The sequence below is a fragment of the Colletotrichum phormii genome (assembly GCF_030913505.1).
Source record: "Colletotrichum phormii strain CBS 102054 chromosome Unknown BDP81scaffold_6, whole genome shotgun sequence".
NCBI lineage: Eukaryota > Fungi > Ascomycota > Sordariomycetes > Glomerellales > Glomerellaceae > Colletotrichum > Colletotrichum phormii.
The window spans coordinates 1,594,747-1,615,264 of NW_026851448.1; the positions used below are offsets into that span (position 1 = coordinate 1,594,747).

The 20,518-nt window shown below is 53.9% G+C and overlaps 9 protein-coding genes across 9 annotated transcripts; 5 read left to right on the top strand and 4 right to left on the bottom strand.

Moving 5' to 3' along the window:
- Window positions 1-306: 306 nt before the first annotated feature.
- Window positions 307-1,223, bottom strand: BDP81DRAFT_423340 (uncharacterized protein). The gene has a single exon (XM_060590060.1). It carries the CDS (start codon window positions 995-997, stop codon window positions 776-778), a length of 222 nt encoding a protein of 73 aa, XP_060447665.1. The 5' UTR covers window positions 998-1,223; the 3' UTR covers window positions 307-775.
- A 774-nt stretch (window positions 1,224-1,997) lies between these two features.
- On the top strand, window positions 1,998-3,005 carry BDP81DRAFT_459629 (short-chain dehydrogenase; the record flags this gene model as incomplete). Its single annotated transcript, XM_060593564.1, has 3 exons — window positions 1,998-2,025; window positions 2,088-2,523; window positions 2,576-3,005. The coding sequence occupies 3 exons, from the start codon at window positions 1,998-2,000 to the stop codon at window positions 3,003-3,005; spliced, it is 894 nt and encodes a 297-aa protein (XP_060447666.1).
- A 1,369-nt stretch (window positions 3,006-4,374) lies between these two features.
- On the top strand, window positions 4,375-6,913 carry BDP81DRAFT_370883 (uncharacterized protein). The gene is made up of 2 exons (XM_060586620.1): window positions 4,375-5,005; window positions 5,071-6,913. Exons 1-2 carry the CDS (start codon window positions 4,700-4,702, stop codon window positions 6,496-6,498), a joined length of 1,734 nt encoding a protein of 577 aa, XP_060447667.1. The 5' UTR covers window positions 4,375-4,699; the 3' UTR covers window positions 6,499-6,913.
- A 653-nt stretch (window positions 6,914-7,566) lies between these two features.
- On the bottom strand, window positions 7,567-9,542 carry BDP81DRAFT_315294 (amino acid permease; the record flags this gene model as incomplete). Its single annotated transcript, XM_060584080.1, has 3 exons — window positions 7,567-8,629; window positions 8,686-8,895; window positions 8,977-9,542. The coding sequence occupies 3 exons, from the start codon at window positions 9,540-9,542 to the stop codon at window positions 7,567-7,569; spliced, it is 1,839 nt and encodes a 612-aa protein (XP_060447668.1).
- Window positions 9,543-10,950: 1,408 nt separating this feature from the next.
- Window positions 10,951-13,801, bottom strand: BDP81DRAFT_423349 (family 47 glycosyl hydrolase). The gene is made up of 3 exons (XM_060590061.1): window positions 12,814-13,801; window positions 11,399-12,738; window positions 10,951-11,343 (listed from the first exon to the last, which is right to left on the bottom strand). The coding sequence occupies exons 1-3, from the start codon at window positions 13,403-13,405 to the stop codon at window positions 11,140-11,142; spliced, it is 2,136 nt and encodes a 711-aa protein (XP_060447669.1). The 5' UTR covers window positions 13,406-13,801; the 3' UTR covers window positions 10,951-11,139.
- An 854-nt stretch (window positions 13,802-14,655) lies between these two features.
- BDP81DRAFT_196234 (uncharacterized protein) lies at window positions 14,656-15,823 on the top strand. Its single transcript, XM_060582479.1, has 3 exons — window positions 14,656-15,079; window positions 15,136-15,354; window positions 15,440-15,823. Exons 1-3 carry the CDS (start codon window positions 14,756-14,758, stop codon window positions 15,611-15,613), a joined length of 717 nt encoding a protein of 238 aa, XP_060447670.1. The 5' UTR covers window positions 14,656-14,755; the 3' UTR covers window positions 15,614-15,823.
- BDP81DRAFT_196222 (uncharacterized protein) lies at window positions 15,365-16,553 on the bottom strand. The gene is made up of 4 exons (XM_060582478.1): window positions 16,316-16,553; window positions 16,052-16,268; window positions 15,426-15,999; window positions 15,365-15,369 (listed from the first exon to the last, which is right to left on the bottom strand). The coding sequence occupies exons 1-3, from the start codon at window positions 16,396-16,398 to the stop codon at window positions 15,688-15,690; spliced, it is 612 nt and encodes a 203-aa protein (XP_060447671.1). The 5' UTR covers window positions 16,399-16,553; the 3' UTR covers window positions 15,365-15,369; window positions 15,426-15,687.
- Window positions 16,554-16,764: 211 nt separating this feature from the next.
- On the top strand, window positions 16,765-18,250 carry BDP81DRAFT_423357 (WD repeat domain-containing protein). Its single transcript, XM_060590062.1, has 3 exons — window positions 16,765-17,207; window positions 17,279-18,106; window positions 18,160-18,250. Exons 1-3 carry the CDS (start codon window positions 16,985-16,987, stop codon window positions 18,198-18,200), a joined length of 1,092 nt encoding a protein of 363 aa, XP_060447672.1. The 5' UTR covers window positions 16,765-16,984; the 3' UTR covers window positions 18,201-18,250.
- BDP81DRAFT_423359 (uncharacterized protein) lies at window positions 18,235-19,669 on the top strand. The gene has a single exon (XM_060590063.1). The coding sequence runs from the start codon at window positions 18,437-18,439 to the stop codon at window positions 19,370-19,372; it is 936 nt and encodes a 311-aa protein (XP_060447673.1). The 5' UTR covers window positions 18,235-18,436; the 3' UTR covers window positions 19,373-19,669.
- Window positions 19,670-20,518: the final 849 nt, after the last annotated feature.

Consider the following 20,518-nt stretch of genomic DNA (forward strand, 5'->3'; position numbering starts at 1 on the left):
ATCGAGGAAGCTCCAGGGGTATAGCAGGCGTTACTTTACGCCAGGCACGTTGCAATGAACCTTGCTAAACCCAGGTCCGAAGAGCAAGTTTGAAGTTGGCAATGCCGGGCATAAGCCACGGTGTCATCCAACGCGGGACTTGTTTGCTTGTCAGTGTCAATCAAATTGCACTGACAGAGCGAGCTGCATTGAACAGCCGGCCGAAGTATCCCCAGGTAACCAAGAAAATGTAACTTCGCGAGATATAATTGGGGTCAGTAGCCCATCGTATCAGGCCCACGGGGCAGAGTCCAGTTCGATCAGATCGCCCCCGACTGACAGCTCAAGTAGTGAACAATGCGCATGATCCTGCAATCTGCTTCACTGGCGCTTACGTGGACCACCTCGAGAGTCGAAAGTAGCCTGGTCCGAATTTCTGCTTGCTGGCTAGGCGATCATAAAAAGCTATTATTCTAGCTTCCTGCCCGATCCTTTTGTTGAGTGCGATAACTGATCGATGTGAAGACAGGATCGAGAATGCCGTCACGCTAAATCAACGAGCATCAAGTCCTTAGGCTAAATGATATATCACTTCTCAGCAACGGTTTTTGTGGCCCATTGTCTCCAGCAATGACAACAACAACAGGGTCCGTGAATGTGAGAAATTGGCGCCTTTAGCGACTGGGCTCCCTTTTCCTACCTATGGACTTTGATCACCGAACGCCATCCTCTCGGGAGAGGCTTGCCAAATGCATACGCCATTTGAAGCAGTCGATGGGCTCTAAGCTTCACTGTCTCACTCGCTGAAGACAGCTGTCGATTGTTGATTCACAGCCACTTGAAGATCAATTTGAATAACCGGCGGGATACCGCTCTCAACTAGGTTTGATTTGCAAGTGGCAGCGGGGATTGAGGAGGATAACGTCTCGAATTTAAGAGCGCCCGTCAGCATTCCAAGTCCAGCCCAAAACAAAGACGATCTGATGACCGGTTGACCGGGACCCATGACAGCAAACATCAAAGACCTCAGGTCTCAGGCGTAGCGTGTTTGCTTGTCATCCTGTGCCGCATGCCAAATACACATTCAAATTAAAACCTCTGAGTTCCGAGGTTGGCCCGTCAGGAAAAAGAAAGCAACGGCGAGTGGTCAGATTATGACGTGGTTTGCATGAGCGGGGGTTGCGCCCTTATAATCCGAAGAGGGAGGGGAAACGCCGGCAAAGTCAATGATAAGGAGCTACAGCATGGATCCACACGGTCAGAAGAGGGTGGTCATGTCGGTGCACTGGGTGTTCCGTCCGGGCGGCATCCTACCCTCGGCTCACCCCGTATCGGGCCCGGCTGCGGGGTATCTCAGGAGGACGGAACGGCAGTGAGGTGGGGTCTGAAGCTTCCGGAACGCATAGGCCCTCCCGCTGGTGCTATCGCCGGATGTCTCCTATCGTGAGATGACTACGTCATTGCTAAAGCTGAGATCATGGTCTACTATGCTAGACGCACCGTGGCGACTGCATGAGGCCTTGGCATGCGATGCACAATGTTCAATCGAGACAGATGGAGATCATACCGGACGAATTGTCCCGCACTCGAGTTACCTCAGCAAAACTTAACCGAATGTGCAGCGGACGGTTGTCTCCGGCCTCAAATGCAACGAATCGAATTGTTGAGTGAGATCAGAAAACCGAGAGTCGTAAAGCTCCTACTCCCGGAGATTCAACCAATTATTTGCGCATTCATGAAAGGGAAGAAATAGCGCCTGAGCCTAGACCGTGTAATGTTTCTGCAATTGCAGTCACCATGACGTCGTTGATGAGGTATGTGGGTAACCGGTCTACCTATGCACCTACCTTATTCTACTTGTCTTGATGGCATGACGGATAACAGCTTCCTGTATGTCTTGGCTGTAGTTCGCTACTACTGATTGCTCTTTTAACCACCGTCTTTGCTGACATCTTCAACACTGCCCAGCCTTCGACATTTCTGTGAATCTGCAGACTCAGTTGTTCGACACAATCGCCATGAAAGACAAATCACAATTCGAAGAAGGTACGTTTCTATTTTCCATGAGACTGAAACATTGAAGACCAAGACTCATGATAAGTTGCCAGGTTACAAGGTGCCGGTCACGGACCAGAGCTTCCCCGGCAAGGAGGGAAAACTGCCCGTCACCCCTCTCTTCGACAGAGTCCCAACTGCAGATGGCGGCTCTAAGCTGTACCAAGCTGCAGGGAAGCTCGATGGCCTGAAAGCTATCATCACTGGTGGTGACTCTGGCATCGGTCGCGCCACAGCAATCCTCTTCGCCATGGAGGGCGCCGACTCTCTCGTTGCGTATCTCCCTGACGAGGAGGAGGATGCTCAGGAAACCAAGAAGCGTGTCGAGTCCTACGGCCGCAAATGCCACCTTATTGCGACCGATATTACTGATGCCGCCAACTGCCAAAAGATTGTCGACACTGCGCTGGAGAAACTCGGTGGTATCGACATCCTTTTCAACAATGCCGCATACCAGATGATGGTTGAGAACATTAAAGACTTGAAGGAGTGAGTTCTATAAACCGAGTTGCTGCTTTTCGGGCACTAATAAAGGTTGCAGGGATCAGTGGATTCATACCTTCAACACCAATATCCACCCCATTTTCTATCTTTCTAAATACGCCTTACCTCACATGAAGAAGGGTGCAACCATCATCAACAACGCCAGCATCAATGCTTATATCGGCCGTCCCGATCTCCTGGATTACACCTCCACCAAGGGTGCCATCATCTCCTTCACTCGAGGATTGAGCAATCAGTACTGCGACAAGGGCATCCGCGTCAACGCGATCGCACCCGGTCCTGTCTGGACTCCGCTGATTCCCGCGACCATGAACGAAAAGGCACAGAAGGAGTTCACAAGTCCCATTGGACGCCCGTCGCAGCCTTCAGAGATCGCGACGTGCGTGGTATTCCTCGCATCTACCGACAGCGCAAGCATTACGGGACAGACGATTCACTGTAACGGAGGTGTAATTGTCAACGGCTGAGAATGTGGGCGAGACATTTCGTGCTACCTAGAAATCCATACGCTCGGTACAGGTACTGGGTTCTTAGACATAGCGACCTGAATGCTCAGGTCTGGTGAATTATTCAATTACTCCATGACCTCAACTATACGAGACTACAACAAGACTGGTTCGATTGATTGCAGCAGAGAAAATGAGCCATGTCCTAGTCCCGCTCCATTTCCTGTGAGGGTTTAAAGCTTCTCACAAATAGCTGTTGCCTTGTGTGGTGACCACATCTATCTGCTTAGAGACTGATTTGGCCGATGGCAAGGTCCCAGACGGGAACGCTACCCACAAGAGATTGGATAGCGTGGATGAAACAGGGGATCGGGATGAAACGAGGCCAACCATAGGTCGCGAATCGCCCACCAACAGGAGGGGCAAGGGGCAGATGAGAAGCGCGTCGTGCTGCGTGCATGACCTGCATTTCTAGTGTGGTTCTGGTGCATGTTGGTCGATATTGGGCGCATTTACGCTGAATTGACAAGTTTACCCTCATTGGATGATGGATCGAATCCCGTCTAGATCATGTGAACTGTCAAGCCCCTTTATCTTGCTTTCATTGTCGACAAGATGTTGATGTTTTGGAAAAGCTACTTTGGCAGGGAAACGTAGACCGACGGAGCCGATCATAGGCGATGGCTGCCCATGTGCGATTGGCGTACGGATACCTAGTGCTGGTCCAACGACGTTTCTGTGCCATGTTTACCTAGGTTGCAAGACAGGCCAGGCCGTTCACACGCGCACGCAGATCATTGGATTCCCCCTGGGTATCAGCATTCAGCAGACGTAGGTATCGCTATTGAGCCACAGCGGTGCAGACCATGACTTGGTTTCTATTCTGTTACATGACACGTTGAAGTCTGTTGGGACTCTATCTGGCGAACTGCTGGAGCCTTGACGTCGTTCCCACTGGCGGACCAGAGTCATGTTACGGTATCCAACTGCCAAAGAGGCAGCGGGACGCAATGCAAACAAAGATCTCTGGGAAACTCTATTACTGCATCGTGGTAATGGGGCGAGCCGCTGCTAAGGAAAGACAGAGTGACTCAGGGCATAACACAGCAGATAAGTTCGTACTCTGCTACGCCAGGAAGTAAGGTCCCCTTTGTCTAGGATCTCCTGCCCGGCCAGGCGAACGGCCAATGGCACGCCAAGGCTGAGTCTGGGGGTGCTCGGCCCCCAAGAGCAGAGGTACTCTCTACCTCTCCTGTCATGTTTTGATGCCCTCTTTCTCAGGAAAGGCTGAGCTATGTGAGGTACCGGGAACTTTGGGCTCCAGATGTGACCAGAAACGGCCCCTCCTCCAAAAAAGACGTGTCGCGCTTTCCCCTTCCCTTCTGCTCCCTGTCGCAGGCCCATCCCTTCATTTTCCCTCTCCCCCTTCCAGAACAACTCATCTGGTCTGCTTGTTTTGGGCTGAGCCACCCACACATTCTCCATCTGCTGTTTTCCTTCTTTTTCCCTCTTCTGCAACAAGAGCTTCGCCATCCTCTTCATGTCATTGTCTCTCTGGCCCTGCTGAGCTTTCTTCTTACAACTGCTTGAACCTTTCGAGCCGTGCACAAACGGCAGCTCCAACGAGCCTACTCCACCAACACCAAGTAAACAAACCGTCATTTTCGCATCGCATTACCGTCGCATTCCTCACTTTCGAATACCCAAAGGCTACCATGGCCGCCGCCACGTACAAGCAGTTCTTGACTGCTCCCAACTCGTCGCTGCTCGCGCCGAACGCGACGCTCTATTACATCACCACGACCACCACTTACAATGGTCCTACTGAGATCATTAAGCACCTCAACACCTTGCGCAACCAGGTGAAGAAGAAGAAGGAGGAGATCCTGGATATCGTCGAGGGCCGCGATGCCATCGCTGCAGAAGTTGACACTACCCTGGAGTTCGTCACCAGCGGCGGCGCATACCTGCCTGGCCTCGATGACAACTTCCTGTCTGACCGGACTGTCTACCTTCCGATTGTTTGTGCTACCCCGCGTCCTTATTATTGGAGCTTGAGCTTGGCTAACCGCACTTTCTTCAACAGATGCATGTTGTGAACTTCGATAGCGAGGGCAGAATCGCGCAGATTCGGCAAACTTGGGACCAGGGCGCCCTCCTCAAGCAGTGCGACATCATCGGAAAGTCGGGCCGCAACTGGCCCATCCGGGATAGTACCGAGCAAATCAAGTTGATCACCAAGGGCTTGAAGGCCAACGGCAAGGTCGATGCCGCTGCTACCGACTTCAACGAGTTGACCCACCGATCCCGAGGCAGCTCAACCAATGTGCTCCGAGACCCCCATGCTTCTCTTTCCCTGTTTGCGCCCAGAGAGGAGCAGGAGGAAGAGGCACCCCGAGCTGTCGTGTCACCTTATGCGGGTACCCGACCTCAGCAACGGTCCTTCAACGATATCCTAGGCCCCCAGCACGAGGAACCTAGCTCCCCCAGCGCCGGACGCGAGCGCGACGAGTCTCCAAGCAAGTTTGGCGCTCCCAAAGCTGGAGCCGGAAAGAACTTCCAGCCCAGCCGCTTGTTCGACGCCGACGAGCATGCAGATGTGCCCGATAGCCCCGAGTACAAGTCTCCCGAGAAGTTCTACAGACCCAACCCCAAGAAGTTCCAGCACTTTGACTTCGCCGATGGCTCCGACCCGCAAGATACTCCCAAGCCTGCCGATGGTCGTCCTAAGGCAAGCAAGCATGACAGCAGTTGGTCGTTCGACGACTTCACGACGCCGCAAAAGTTCAAGCCCGGAAAGACACAACGCACTCAGGACGTCCGCCATTGGGATACCGATGTGAACAACTCGGCGATTAAGGAGACTCCTGTCGCCCGAAAGCCTCAGGTCAAGGGACGCCGCGAGGCCGAGGCACACTTTGATTTCGAGGACGATGGCCCGCAAAAGACACCCCGTCCTGCAGGACGACCCAAGGGCACGGCACACAACACCGGCCTCCACCTGTATGAGAACAACCTGTACAGCGAAGACGGAAAGCCCCTTCCTGGAACCGACTCTGATCGCGCACTGGGTAACATCACGAACCTCAACCATCGTCACAAGGACTTCGACCCCCATTTCGCCATGACGGATGACTCGCCGAGCCAGTCCGGCCAGCAGGGGCGACCCGCAGTCAGCGACTCCCGCAAGAAGGTAGTGAGCAACATGGACTCCCACTGGGATTCATACGACGAGTCTCCCGCCTCTCAGAAGGAGAACAAGCCCCAGGCGTCATCAAAGGGCAAGGGCGGCATCAACATTGCTGGAGATGGCATGGGCTCGAAGAAGGCCCAAGAAGAAAAAGAAGGCGACTCGAAGGGTATTCATATTGCTGGAGACGGTATGGGTGGTAAGAAGGGTACCAACCGCAACTGGCTCTATGGAGACGACGACCTCGAGGATATTCCCAAGGCCGTCCCGCCCAAGGGTGGCTCAACTTTGACTTCGGCCCAGAAGAGCTTCTGGGACTTCTGAGCGCGACGGACGGACGCTCTGGCATTCATCAACAGACGAAGCCACCACCACTGGCCCGATGTCTTGTCTGTTCTTGTTACGATTAAATGTATAGTGTACGTTGCCTACGATTCACGGGAGCGTTTTATTGCTGCCAGCATGTTGTCTCTTCTCTCCACCAGCCAACCTTTCATGGCCTCGCATGATGGTGTGGTCTAGGGGAGTAGGATACCTGGCAAAAAGAATACCTGGATGTAAAATTGCTGTACCACTCATAAGAGAGAGGGGGAGATGGAAGAAGGAAGATGGAGGAGACGTTTTGAAGTAGGGGCGAGCGGAAGGGCGAGGAAGAAAGTTCAAAATAGGTTCCTCTACCGCTTGTATTGTTGTACAGACATAGCCCATGATATCCAACAGACCGAACACATTTCTACCTACTTGATCCTGTGGTGAAATTACTACCGTGAAGGACTGACATGATACCGTTGGAGCTAACATGGTGAGTCTGAGGTTAGGCACCTGGACCTTGTGTAGAATGTTTGCCGATGTTACGGTAGCCCCGACCCCACGAGCATCTCAACTCTGCGTCCCTTCCTTCCCGTCCTGAGGCTTCTTTTCTTTCCCGAGGGGAATCATTCGGAGGGACGGTGTGAACTCCAAGGTCGAAACTTCCCCTGTATTCCTTTCTCCTTTTCTTCTTGCTTTCTCCCTTGGCAGTGAAGACGCGGTGGACGAATGTGATTTAGACACTGCTCATGAGATGTATACGATGCTGCAGACAATAATATTTATTGTGGCCATCCACCATTCTAGTAGAGCTCCATTCTGATGCTCCTCCTTGCTCATGAAAAAATGTGGTGGATATCTCAAAGTACTTTACCTGAGTAGGCATATGATATACCATGGCATCAACATAAATAATGAGAAAAAAATGTACCAAGATCACCTCCCCCACAAGATATCCATACGCCACGCTGTTCATATCCCTCGCTTCCAAAATCCAAAATATCAAAATATAGAAAAGGTAACTTCCCAAACTGCTTCTGCACGCCCGACACGGCAGCAAACCCTCTCAACGACACGAGGGGATCAACACAGAAACTTGTACACGCGCTTCCACCTCGGCCACGACCGCCTCTCCTCCTGCTCCTGAGCAACGAGGATGCCGAGGTTAAAGTCTCGACGGCCCGTGCTAACGTCCATGTCCTCGATACGGATAAAGACCGTCCGGAAGTAAAACTTGTGCACAGCGTACATGATGGCCACGATGGGGAACGCGGCATACCGCAAAAAGAAATTCTTGGCCACGGACTCGGCGTCCCACGTCTCCCAGCCGACGGGGAAGGCACCGACCCAGAACTGGGCGACGAGGACGAGGACGTTCATGAAGAGACCGCACCATGAGCCGATGACGCCGACCTGGGAGCGGAAGGCGAGCTCGTGCAGACCGTGGCCCTTGCGGGCCCAGGCGTGGCGGAAGCGGATGTGGCAGAGGCAGATGGAGGCCCATGTGAAGATGGATGAGAGGCCCGAGATGGCGAGGAGCCAGTCGAGGACCTGGTCTTGCTGCTTTAGGTCGGCGAGGTAGGCGAGGAGGCCGACGGCGGATGCGACGCCGATGGCCGTCAGAGGGCGGCCTTTGCGGTCGACGTAAGAGAGGAAGCGCGGGGCCTGGTGCTGGTCTGCTAGAGCGGCGAGGGTTCGGGAGGAACCAAAGACGGCGGAGTTGCCGACGGATAGGACGGCGATGAGGATGACGGCGTTCATGACGGAGGGCAGTATATCGATCTGGGCGTTCTCGATGGCAATGACAAAGGGGGAGGCTGTCGCATCGGCGGCGGAAGAAGCACCGAGGAGGCGGGGCTCGTCGTAGGGTACCAGGAGCCCGATGAGAGTAAGGGCCACAACGTAGAACAGGGTGATGCGCCAAAACACCTGCTTGATGGCGGTTGGGAGGGATTTACGAGGGTTCGCTGCTTCGGCCGCTGCCAACCCCACCAACTCGGTGCCGGCGAAAGCGAAGGCGGCGGTAACGAAAACGCTACAGAGGCCTTTGAAGCCATTATGGAATGCGCCTGGCTTTTGCCAGAATCGGCCGCCAATGTAGCCCGAGTCTGGGGTCCCGCCGCAGTTGAGGACGATTCCTAGCAAGCTGCTTCGTGGTCAGAACTAGAGCCCTACGCCGACGGGGAGGAGCTTGAGACTTACATGAAGCCGATCACTGCGATGATTTTGATGATAGAGAATATGAATTCGGCCTCACCATACCCTTTGATACCAAAGAGGTTGATAGCGACGATGCCAATAAGGAAGATGGTGACGAAATAAGCCTTGGTAATGCCCTCATCCCAGTACGTTATTGTGATTGCAGCCGCGATGATTTCGAGAGGTAGTACAATAAGCCATTGCAGTGCATAGCTGTTGTGTTGTTTTGTCAGCGGCCTGGTTCTTTATCGCGCTCACGGATGATGCGCGCGTGCTGCTGCTGCATATACTCACTTCCAACCCATGGCGAAACCCCACGACGGGTCCAAAAATCGCGTGGAGTATGCCGAGAACGAACCCGCAACGGGGAACGCAACAGCCAACTCTCCCAAAGCCTGACAAGTGCAGTATAACATGGCGCCCACGAGCGAAAAGGCAATCAGCAACGATGCCGGCCCGCCCACCTCGAGCGCCTGTCCGGAAGCCACGAAGAGTCCCGTGCCGATGGAACCGCCAATAGCAATCATCTGCAAATGCCGGCCCTTGAGCTTTCTCGAGAGGAGAGAGTGCGAGGTCTGCAGATTGGCGAGGCGGATGTCGTAGTAGTGCACGCCGTTCAGCACCCTCTCGTGACCGGGCTCGAGGTCCAGGGACGAGTTGCTCTTTGGCCTGTGGATGCTGCCGTTGGACATTTGGGTCGGCGCGCGCCTGAAGCTCTCGAGCACGCGGCTCAGGACGCCCGGCGCGGGGCTCGGGTCGTAGATGGGTTCCCGCCGCATGCTGTAGCTGCTCCCGAGGGTGAGGGAGTCTTCCTTGATCTTGATCGCACTGAGTTCCACGTCCTCGTTGTACGGCGCCATGCCCGTTTCCGCAGCTGGTCGGTATGTAAATGGTAGATCTCTCGAGACTAGTGGGGGTCGTTTACACCGCTCGTCGCGGGGAAAATATTCGGACTGACTCTGAGTCTGGTCGTGTTCGAATCGGTAAGGTATCGTGTATATCGGTCGTTCGGTGAGACTTGGCGCAGTTCAGGCATCGGTCACCTCCGTCGAGAATCGCATGCCTGTTGCCGAGGGTAGCTGGTTTCGTAGAAGTAAGGTCTGACACCGATAAGAAGCCTGTAGATCGTCTCAAAGTATTGGCGCAATCGTTCGTGTACAGCGTAGTGAGTTCGCGGACTGGGAAACTGGTCGGCTTCGGTATCTATGCCGCACACCAGGGGAAGGACGACGTTTCCGTGTAATAGTCTTTGCAACGGAAAGCGACGGACTGCCGCCACCTAAAGGGGTTGGGTGACTGAGCGTGTGTGGTGAGGCTTATCATGCTGGGCCGACCAGTGCAGTTGCCGCATTGGCGTTGAAAGGTGACAGGATGGGATGGCTTGCTGGTCTAATCTGGTGACAAGGATACCCCCCGACTGACAGACAAGAGTCCAATACGCCTCTTTCGGTCCTTCAGAACGTCGGCGACAGGACGAACTGGCTCGGCTTGGGGGGTGCGACACTGGCGCGGACGAATGAGGGGAGAGGTGGTCATGGCTGGGACAGGCTCGAATCCTTCAATTGTCCCTTGGCAATTGGCAGTTAATTGCACTTGCCAGTGTGCCCCCCAAAGTCGCCCTTTTGTTACTTTTGAACCCACTTCCGCTATCTCCCTCGTCCGTCCGTGCCTCTCCGGGCAGACTCCAGCCCATCTCTCGCTTACGACTTGCCCGCTGTTACAATCGGTATCCCGTACGAGCATGTGCTTGTCTGGGGTGCTTTAATGGAGGCAACATGACGGGGAGCCATAGATCGTCCAACTAGGAAGCTGGTAGGCTCCACCGAGGAGCGATCCCGACCGCCCAAGTCGTCCAGTACTCTGCCCGCATCGTGGGTTATGATAGTTGCTCAAGTCAATGTTCGCCCCATGGTCGGCCATTTCTCCTTGTCCAAGACTCGAAGGACTCGGAATGATGACAACCTGCCGAGTGCCGAAGCAAAATTCCTAATTGACTTTGTCCAACATGCAGGTGTCATGCCCTGCAGTCTGTTCGCAACTCTGTTTGCAGCTTGCCTCAGACGTAACGTTTGACAGGCGCACAGATTGAGGCAAGCTGTCATCCCACGCCCCACATGCATCGAGGCACATACCTTCAATACCTGATAATAAAGTACACCATCTCTTATCTTTACTCTCCTGGTGAGTTGTGAGAATGAATCGTCTTGCAATTGTAGTCACTAGTACCTCGCAGTACGGGTATGTTCTGGAACGGGACCTCAAAAAGTGGTTTCGTACGAACATTGTAAACAGATACGTTGGTTTCATGCTTTTGTTTTTTTACAATAGCTAAATCATCTTCCCATACAACGCCAGACTGTGCCGTTTGAGTACGATACCTCCAACGACAAAGACATGCTGCTTTATATAAACATGCTCTCCCTGACTTTCATCACAGGTGAGCCTACATCAATGATATCATGCTTGTTCCTCCTTTTGCTTCGTTTTCTCTACAATCAGCTTTCCGCTGGCGTCTCTTGGCTTGCGCTGCCAGCCTGTGCTGAATAGCTTGCCCATATCGAAGCGGGGGAGCGGGTGCGCTTCCGTGTTGAAGACAACCTTGTCCATGGGCAACAAGTCATCCGGTGAGAAAAGGAGGTAGAAGTACTTGAGTGTCTCGGCCTAGTCATGTCGTGTTAGTTGCTATGGCTCAATATTCACGCAGGGTCCTACTTACCATCCAGAAACTTTCAAGGTTGTCGCGCGTAACTGGCGGGATCGTGTTGGCGTTGCTCAAACTCGTGAAGCCTCCACCATCCTCGACCGACGTGTAGTTGACAAACGACTTGAACATCTCCCAGCCCCATTCACGGTACTTGATGTCGCCAGTGATTCTCCACATGTAAAAGACACTCTCAATGGTCTCTGGTCGTTGGAGATTGTGGACATCCTGAGAGTGAACGTCAAAATCCTGTCGCCACTTGGCATGGGGATCCGGATCAAAGTCCTTGGGTGGGTGATGCGAAGCCGAGGGAGACGCGGGTGGGTCGTCGATGTTGAAGTAGGTGATTTCGGCGGCAAGCCCTGTCGCCATCCACTTGTACATGCCCCAGCAGGTCTGCATGAGCTCGCGGGCCAGCTTCATGTCCTCGTCCTTCTTCTTGTTCCACGTGGGGAGTTTTCTGGCCTCTGCCTCGGGAATACCTCCCGTCGCTCCCAAAGCAATGGTACCGGGCATGAAGCAGACAAGGTGGTCCATCTTTGGAGAGAGTTCGTGGTTCAGGCCTGAGGGGCGCTCTCCAAGAACAGTAAATCCAGAGGGCTTGCTGTAGGTGATCAGGTGCTTGCGGACTCCTGCGAGGGCTTCGTCCCACATCTCCAGGTAAACGGGCTCCTGCTTGTTCGTCTGCAGATACTGCTTGATCAGGTACTCATAGTACGAGTCTCCGCGGGAGCCCAGGCGAATGTTGTCTCCCCTGAACTCTCCCGTCGTGGCGTAGAGGTAAATGGGGACAAGTCCGTCCTGGGCACCGTTGTCGTCGACTACCTTCATGACCCGCTCGACCTTGTCCCAGAAGTCCTTTTCGCCCGTCAGCTTGGCTAGGTACTTGAATTCGAGCTGTAGTGTTGTTGTCTCTGCGGTCGAGGAGGCGCCACCGTCAGCGTGAGAGACGATGCCCTTGTAGGTGGCCAGGTTGACGCTGGCGTATGGAACTCCGGACGGCGAGTCGAAAGCGCTCATCAGACGGTCGGCCAGATCCTTTGCCTTTTCCAGGTATAAATCCTCGCCAGGCGCACCCGGGTCGTCGTCTTTGATCGCGGCTAGTTCGGGGAACTCGGTCGATAGGTAATACGCAGAGAGAAGGCCGCCCATCATTCTGATGGTTGTCTCGAACGTGTTGACGTCTTGGTCTTGATCCCACGTCAAGTCGTTGGCAAGCCATTGCCTCGCATGGCTCAAGCGTGATGTCAAATTCATCAGCATCATGGTGTCGAGCGAGTCGATAATGATCCAGCCGAGTCCCTTGGGTGCCATCTGTCGTCCGGTCTTCGCGATAGGGTGGTACTCGTCGTATCCTATCAATAAACTCGGCCATTAGCTTCCGAACTCCATGAACGAAGACAACGTCACCAGCAAGGTCAAAGTCTTACCCCAAGCATAGCGCTCATAGGCATCCCAGCTGAGCTCAAAGGCCTCAACTACCCTCTCCCGTCTCTTGAGCCAGTCTACCTTCTTGCCTTTGGGCTCTGTCGTACCAAGCCAACCAGTCCATGTCGTTGCCGACTCGCGGGCCTTGGAACCCTCGGAAAAGAAGCCAAAGAACCAAAGACCTGTCACGAAGCAGAACAAGGTGACGAGGATGGAGCGCTTCCGCCGCCAGAGAGGCCGAAACCTCCGGCTTGCGTGGTGGGCATAGGGCTTGTCCTTGTACATGGGAAGCTGGCCCTTTGTACCCAGGAGATCTTCTACCCGCCCCTGCACACCGTGGAAGATACCAGAGTTGCCTCCACGGTAGGATCGGCTGCTGTTGGTGGAGGCGCCCCAGTATCTGTCTTCGAGTTGTCGCTGGGGATTGCTAAAGGAGGGAACGTTCTTTGGGACATTGAAAGACATGTCGTTCAGCGCAGTGGCTCCGGCCTCGACTGCTTTTTCTTTGATGTTTTGGGCAGCTCGGGCGGCCGTGACTTTGAAAACGCTAAGGGCGGAGTTCTGGTGTAGATTGAAAGGGTCGCGAACATTCATATTACGCTCTCAGCATTGTCGCAGTGTGGATCCGGCGGTTTCGAGCAAACGACGTGGGACGGGACGAACAGGTCGCAAACCTCGGGGGTCAACAACCTTGGAGGGAAAAGACTGTGAAAGAGAAATGCAAAGACTGGTGCTCCGATTCAACCCCCAGCAGCTTTGAGGAATGACAGTTGTACTGTGATGGGGTGGGATGTAGGAAAAAAAAAAAAGAGAGACAAGAGCAAACAGAGACTGAGACTACACCCACTGTACCTACCTAAGGTATCTAGGTAAGGAATCTCGATGATGTGGACTTTCTGGCCCAGCTAGAGCGGGCCCGGGGTCAGCGAGTGACGCCTCTCAGTCGCGCAAAAGCGTCTAAAAGCTAAGGTGCCGAGTACTGACACGGCGACCACTTTACCCGCCAAGCCACTGTCTTTCCTCACAGCGCCAGCTCGCTAGTGGACGGGAGAGGAACCCATGGAAAGGCCGGCAAGAGGAACGGGCTTGGCCTTGGCCTTTCTGCCGCCAAACGGAATACCCTTACTGGGCAAGAGAAAAGGCCACCTGTACTCCGTACGGACAACCTGGAAGCTGCCTAGGTACCTTTCCTAGCCACTCCCATCGAGTCGCGGCGGAAGGTGGGTGACCGATAGAGAGGGACCCTGGAGACCACGCGTGCCACGGATAGCACTGAGCTGAGGTAGCACGTAGGTCGGCTTGGAGCCTGCCCTGTGTTTTTTTTCTCGCCGGCACAGATACATGCCGATCCTTCCGACGTTGAGACAGGACGTGATTCCCAAGGTAATGCCACCGGCACATTAGCACCGGGACTGTCATGTCGGCATTCTTTCACTGTCGACAGTGAGAGACAGAAGACCTACGCCTAGGAGCCTTTGAGGTTCGAATACTTTACGAAAAGGAGTTCCAGGCATGGAAGGTCTTGCATTCAAGCTGCAATATGCTACCTACCACTGATCGATACGTACCGGTATACGTAGTCGACTTAAAGGTCGGGTATCCGTAAAGTCGGTGGGGCTCCCAAGGGCATACCCGACCAACCCCCAACTCGCCGTACAGTCGATGGCCTGCATCCGAGCATCACAACTTCAGGCGGGATACGGTCCGGAGAAACAGACGTCTGCCGCATCGAACATCCCGACATCGCCTCGGTCTATGTTCATATCGTACGTGTGAGCCAACGAAGAGCGGAGTCTGCCTTCTAGTGCCACGACTGGTCTTTTCCTTCAAAGACGATTTTGTACCCTCCTCACCAGTCGAATTCTTAGCGATATTCGGACCCGTGTCACAGGAAACAGGGAACGCAAATTCATCTTTGGGTGTCACACATTGTCTACGTTCAAAATGTCGTTGAGAGACTTCCCATTCTTGACTCCTGAGGAGTTTTCCGAAATATGCCATCACTTCGATAGCCAATATTGCCGTGCCACCCTGGGCCCGATGCGACGGCGTTGGAAAATGAGGGTCTGCACGGCACTTGATACATCATTCGCTTCGGGCGTTGAATACACTACTTATTTGCAAATCATCCGGCCACTCGAGGCTACGTTGGACTGCGGCGATCTCTCCTCCGTTCTGGACAATTTCTCATTTGGCGGGAGTGCTTCAGACAAGGACGCTCTGGGATTAGGTGACGAGGCAATGATTGATGATGAAGAGTCTGACGAGGTAATGTCCGACTCTTGATGTACGACGACACACTGCTTTAGCTCACATACGCCCAGGCTGCGCTCTCCAAGTCACACGTTCCTGATTCCGGTCATGTCGTCTACGAAGTGCATTGGCATCCCACATATCGGATGCCTTGCCTGTGGTTCACATTACATGGACTGCCAGCCGACGAGCCTGCATTCAACCTTGACACTGTCTTTCGAAGACTCGTGCCCGATCAGTTCAAGGATGCTCTCCGAAGGTCCAGTGGCATCGGAGGAATCTCCGGCGATGTAAGTGGGCATCAGCTGCGGACCAGTCAATTAAATCTTCTGAAAGAGACCATCTGTAGGTCTGTACTAACAATCGAGGTCGCAGCACCACCCCCTCACGGGATTACCGTCATTCTTCATTCATCCATGCCTGCTCGGGGACGCCATGTCGGGGTTCAACTGCTCCAAGGAGCAGTACATGATGCTATGGCTCGGCCTGGTGGGCGGATGCGTCGGGCTCTGGGTGCCCAAAGAGATGGCCCTGGAATCAACCGGCTGAAGCTCGCCGCTGCCGGGACCCTCCTGCCTACCTTACTTTCACCGTGGTTGAAAACAAGTGTAAGGCTAAGATTCTCAATCGTCATCGCTGTCCTCTTCCATGGCAACATCACTGTCCTCGTCTTCCTCCTCGTCTCTGGTCCGTTTCTGGCCTCTTGCATCAGCAGTTTGGGCGTCAGCCATGGTTTGATCACCCCCAGCTGCTGGCTTCGCCGTGGCGGCCCCTGCGGCAGCCCCTGATGCGGCACCAGGTGCGGGGGCGTTGAAGATACTCTTCTGAAGATCCGTTACTTCGGTGCTGGAAGCTCCTGCTGTCGAGTTTGGCATCTTGTATGTGCCGTCTAATTTGGCAACGAAGTCGGACTTGGACTTTGCGTACTGAACGGTCTGTTCACGCGTCAGCGAACCGTCTCAAAATCCACTACTCAGGGTTGCATACCAGGGGCCGACCGAGGAACTCAAAGCCTTCAAGGGAGCGCATGGCCTGGGTTGCTGTTTGGATATCGCGGAAGGTGACATGGGCTTGTCCTCGCATCTTCATAGTCTTCATGGCGACGATGTCGAGAACGGGACCGTATGTGGAGAACAGCAAGTAGAGTTCGGTTCGCAAGTCGGCTTTTTGTATCTTGTTGGACGGTAGGTTTGTGACATAGAGCCTACAATCATGAGCGAGCGCCTCTTGTTTTCGGGGGTTCTGACTTACGTCTGGTTCGGAGCGACAGTCGCAACTTTGGCGGGTAATGATGCGTTTGGCGCGAGGCCGCGGGGAGGAGCGACCGCTGCCATTGTGCAATGTGATGAACTGGAGGGTAAGATGATAGGAGACCGTTGCGGAAATCTTCGGGTATTCGACAAGGGGATTCGGCGTGGGCGTGATCTCGAGATGGCGCGTAGAGATATTCGTCGTCGTTGAATCGTCGCGGTTCCGATTTTTTGTGATGAACGTCCGGCCACCGCACTTTAGTTGGTCGAGCAGCCTTCGGAGCTTCACTGCTAGCACCGCCAATCGATTCCAAGGACGCCAGGGTGTGGCCTTAGGTTCAGAGCTGTGCAGGACAGCGAGTGGTGCGAATGCCACGCTGCCCTGTCGGAGGACCTACGTAACGCCCCTCTCTGCCCCACCAATGTGCACCTCCCAGACGGTACGCTGTAATGTATGCAATGCATGCACCTTACGTATGTAGAGCCTGGGTGAGATACATTGCCTTGCTTGGACGGAAGCCAGCCAGCCTCTACTAGCACTGCCTCAAGCGACAACTTCGTCTACCAACATCTCCGACTCTTCTCTTTCCATTCTCCCTCAACAACCCTCGACTCGTTCTAGACAGTGGTAGTAGAGAGCTATACTCCTATCACGAAGCAATCGTTCATCATGGCGGCCCCTCAGGTTCACCACCTCTTCCACGCACCCATCGCAGACCATTCCTTCTCTGCCGACCGCCAGACGCTGGCTATCGCTCGCGATTCCACCATTGAGCTCTACGGACCTACTGGAAACTCTTTCAAGCTCAAGGATGAGCTCAAGGGACATGACAAGACCGTCACGAGTGTCGATATTGCTCCCAACAGCGGCCGCATTGTCTCCTGCTCCCAAGGTATGTCAATGCGCGCTGCCTAGTTCTGCCCTGCCTCCGAGCCGAGAACAGCACCTGACCTTTCGCGATAGACCGGAATGCCCTCGTCTGGGAGCCCTCACCGACCGGTTACAAGCCCACACTTGTCCTCCTTCGAATCAGCCGCGCCGCGACTTTTGTGCGATGGTCTCCGTCCGAGACCAAGTTCGCCGTCGGATCGGGCGACCGCGTAATTGCTGTCTGCTACTTTGAGGAGGAGAACGACTGGTGGGTGTCGAAGCACCTGAAGAAGCCCATCCGCAGCACCATCACATCCGTCGCATGGCACCCCAACTCCGTTCTTCTTGCCGCCGGATCCACCGACGCCCACGCCAGGGTTCTGTCCAGCTTCATCAAGGGCGTCGACGCCCGCCCTGAGCCGACCGCTTGGGGTGAACGGTTGCCGTTCAATACCGTCTGCGGAGAGTATCTGAACAACTCTGCCGGCTGGGTGCACTCTGTCTCCTTCTCACCGAGCGGAAACGCCCTGGCCTTTGCTGCTCACGACAGCAGCATTACCGTCGTATACCCCAGTGCCCCTGAACAGCCTCCCCGGGCCGTTGTCACTATCAGCACCCAGCTGCTACCCTTCATGAGCCTTCTGTGGAGTTCAGAGGATGAAATCATTGCCGCAGGCTATGACTGCGAGGCCTTCCGCTTCAAGGGCGACGAAGGCGGCTGGGGCCTTGCTGGCACACTCGAGTCAAAGGGCCGACCCGGCCTTAGCGACGCCCGCGAAGAGTCTGCGTTGAACATGTTCAGGCAGATGGATCTGAAGGGCAAGGCTACTGACGACACCAAGCTCAAGACGGTACACCAGAACACTGTCACCACACTTCGTTCCTATGAAGAGTCTGGCGGTAACCTGACAAAGTTTACCTGTAAGTGTTTCATTCCCTTTGTTTTCGGTGTCGAATGCTAATTAGAGATGAAGCCAGCGGTGTCGACGGGAGAATCGTCATTTGGAGCACTTAGACAACTTTTCATAGCAAGCTTTCAATGGAAATACCACGATGTTTCAGATACTCACCTCCTTAGTGTGAACTGACTTGCTAGCACCTAGTCATACGTTCTCGACAGTTCTCCCCGAGAGCATTGTTGGAGAGGCCTGCCTCATGTCCCTCGACACCCAACTTTATACAAATACTCCGTGTACAGAACCTCTAACTCAAGCAGACCTTCTGAAATTACATCGATAATCGACATTCAACATGGAGCAGTACGGCAGAGACCCCGAGCCTCAGCGCTCACCCAGCACATTCATCTACAATCTTGCGTTCAGACAAAACTATCAGAATTCGGCGACCAGTAGGGATTCGATGGCTATACAAGCTTCGCCTACGCCACCTTTGTTCTATTCGCAACTCCACGCTGGTTTTCTTCTGGAACGACGCGCTCTGGCTGGGCGCACTATCTACGGCAGGCCACTTGAGCCATTGACTGTTTGTATTCCGCACCGAAGAGACATGAACGAATCCGTAACGAACTCTGGCGGGGCAAGATGCGAAATTGAGCAGTTTCCAACATGGCTTTATCCCCGCGAGGTGGTTCCTCCGATGCATGGGGAGAGGCATGCTCTGGCAGTCAGGATTCACTCGGTTCAGGAAATTTGTCTACGAGCTAGTCAGAAGTATCACGAACAACGACGCAGACAACGCAGAAACGATCGCAAAGAAGAACGTGGAGGCAATCGCAGGGGGAGCTGCCTAGGGGGGTTTCGCCGAAGTAGTCGTCGCCCCGGTCCCTACGATCGACCCGTTCAACGAGATTCGCAACATAATTTCTCGTCTTCAGCCTCTCCGACCGATAGCGACAGGGTACCAAATGAATCGCTGGTGGACAGCATCAGCCGGATTTGCGACCATCTCTGGGAACAAGCCAAACTAGACACACTGATCCGATTGCTGGCCAAGGGGGAGAAGCGGGAGGCAGCGGCAACCATGGCGCAGCTGCTAGAGTGGGCAGAAACGGTCGTGGAGTGTGGTGATCGCAGTGAACTCAGCGAATCTCCCGACAGGTCGGACTTATTGCTGTTACTCGAAGCTGCAAAATATCTATGTTGCTGGCTTGGCGACAGTGATGGGGAAGCAGAACTTGGAGAAGTTGAGGGCGCTGTGACATTCTATCTCATTTTCGGAGTGGTATAGACTCATAGAAGGGTGGATCAGTTTGTTTGGTGATGTTGGCACGGGCTTAGAAGTGAAGCACAAGGGAATCGGTAGAAAATGTTTCTAGTTGTCTCATGTCAACAGCGGAATCGTATGGTTGATTCTGAGTAGACAAAAACCATGACCAGTCGAATTCTTACTTTGCAGGGCTCCATCTTTCAAGAGATGGATGATTTTATGTCGCAGAAATAGGAGACCGAAATATGATACTTTGGCTCAGGCATCACACTCCCTGAATGCAATTCTTCTTTCTGTACTTGCAAGGTAATCAATGGATCCAAGTTCTTGGGCGAAACAAATGGGGAGAATCATGTCTTTGACCTGATATATTTTCATGCTGGCCCTCGACTGGTAGGACAGCGGGGTAAAAGCAATGGAAGCAAGCACATGCAGCTGGGCTACCTTACCTAAGGTAACGTGCTAACGTGCCTTCCCTCACCGAAATCCCCCGAAAGTAAGGTACTTGAGTCTTAGGCACACTACCTATCACACCTATAATTGGGAGGTAGTGAATAGTGACATGTGCCGCCAAACAGAAACCTGGTCGCTGTGCTCGCCCAAACAGGAGAACAGGAGATACCCATGCCCCTGCCACCTCTTCACTTTCTCCAGCTCAAACGTCGTCTCCCGCTGATCTCACCCAACCCCACCAAACGCGCCAGCACCTCCCAGCTCCCGCCCGAGTGCACCTGTGCTTGTGCTCTACCGGGACTTGCAGTGTCAACCACCTTTTAACAACACATCCACTACCGCCCTTTTTTTCCTTTGAGAAGGAAACGTCACCGCTATTGCCTGTGAAGATCCATCTTGGATTCTGCTCGTCGGTAAGCATTTCCCGCAGTCTTCTGAGTTTTGTTACCTTTTGCATCCGAGATACCTGCCAGGTGCTTACCATCTTCCGTCCTCCAGTCCACCTTAGATTACTCACCGCGTACAAGCGACCCGCCACTATTTGCCAAAAGGACCCCGCCAGAGCTCTACCGATACGCAACATCGCACATCACCGGGCTCCAGCAACATCAACCACCCCCGAAACACTTCCCATTAGCAAGCAACGCACTTATTCTTGCTGAGAATCCGACTCTTTCCCGCAACGAAACGAACCCCGAGAGAGAAAGCCATGAC

What these genes read in the sequence shown, in the direction of transcription:
- BDP81DRAFT_423340 (XM_060590060.1), bottom strand. Translation starts at nt 997, where the DNA reads ATGTTTGCTGTCATGGGTCCCGGTCAACCGGTCATCAGATCGTCTTTG.
- BDP81DRAFT_370883 (XM_060586620.1), top strand. Translation starts at nt 4,700, where the DNA reads ATGGCCGCCGCCACGTACAAGCAGTTCTTGACTGCTCCCAACTCGTCG. An exon ending in GGACTGTCTACCTTCCGATT is followed by an intron (nt 5,006 to 5,070) that starts GTTTGTGCTACC and finishes TTTCTTCAACAG; the next exon opens with ATGCATGTTGTGAACTTCGA.
- BDP81DRAFT_423349 (XM_060590061.1), bottom strand. Translation starts at nt 13,405, where the DNA reads ATGAATGTTCGCGACCCTTTCAATCTACACCAGAACTCCGCCCTTAGC. An exon ending in CTATGAGCGCTATGCTTGGG is followed by an intron (nt 12,739 to 12,813) that starts GTAAGACTTTGA and finishes GTTTATTGATAG; the next exon opens with GATACGACGAGTACCACCCT. An exon ending in ACCTTGAAAGTTTCTGGATG is followed by an intron (nt 11,344 to 11,398) that starts GTAAGTAGGACC and finishes CGACATGACTAG; the next exon opens with GCCGAGACACTCAAGTACTT.
- BDP81DRAFT_196234 (XM_060582479.1), top strand. Translation starts at nt 14,756, where the DNA reads ATGTCGTTGAGAGACTTCCCATTCTTGACTCCTGAGGAGTTTTCCGAA. An exon ending in ATGATGAAGAGTCTGACGAG is followed by an intron (nt 15,080 to 15,135) that starts GTAATGTCCGAC and finishes ACATACGCCCAG; the next exon opens with GCTGCGCTCTCCAAGTCACA. An exon ending in TCGGAGGAATCTCCGGCGAT is followed by an intron (nt 15,355 to 15,439) that starts GTAAGTGGGCAT and finishes TCGAGGTCGCAG; the next exon opens with CACCACCCCCTCACGGGATT.
- BDP81DRAFT_196222 (XM_060582478.1), bottom strand. Translation starts at nt 16,398, where the DNA reads ATGGCAGCGGTCGCTCCTCCCCGCGGCCTCGCGCCAAACGCATCATTA. An exon ending in ACTGTCGCTCCGAACCAGAC is followed by an intron (nt 16,269 to 16,315) that starts GTAAGTCAGAAC and finishes TCATGATTGTAG; the next exon opens with GCTCTATGTCACAAACCTAC. An exon ending in AGTTCCTCGGTCGGCCCCTG is followed by an intron (nt 16,000 to 16,051) that starts GTATGCAACCCT and finishes ACGCGTGAACAG; the next exon opens with ACCGTTCAGTACGCAAAGTC.
- BDP81DRAFT_423357 (XM_060590062.1), top strand. Translation starts at nt 16,985, where the DNA reads ATGGCGGCCCCTCAGGTTCACCACCTCTTCCACGCACCCATCGCAGAC. An exon ending in CATTGTCTCCTGCTCCCAAG is followed by an intron (nt 17,208 to 17,278) that starts GTATGTCAATGC and finishes CTTTCGCGATAG; the next exon opens with ACCGGAATGCCCTCGTCTGG. An exon ending in TAACCTGACAAAGTTTACCT is followed by an intron (nt 18,107 to 18,159) that starts GTAAGTGTTTCA and finishes TTAGAGATGAAG; the next exon opens with CCAGCGGTGTCGACGGGAGA.
- BDP81DRAFT_423359 (XM_060590063.1), top strand. Translation starts at nt 18,437, where the DNA reads ATGGAGCAGTACGGCAGAGACCCCGAGCCTCAGCGCTCACCCAGCACA.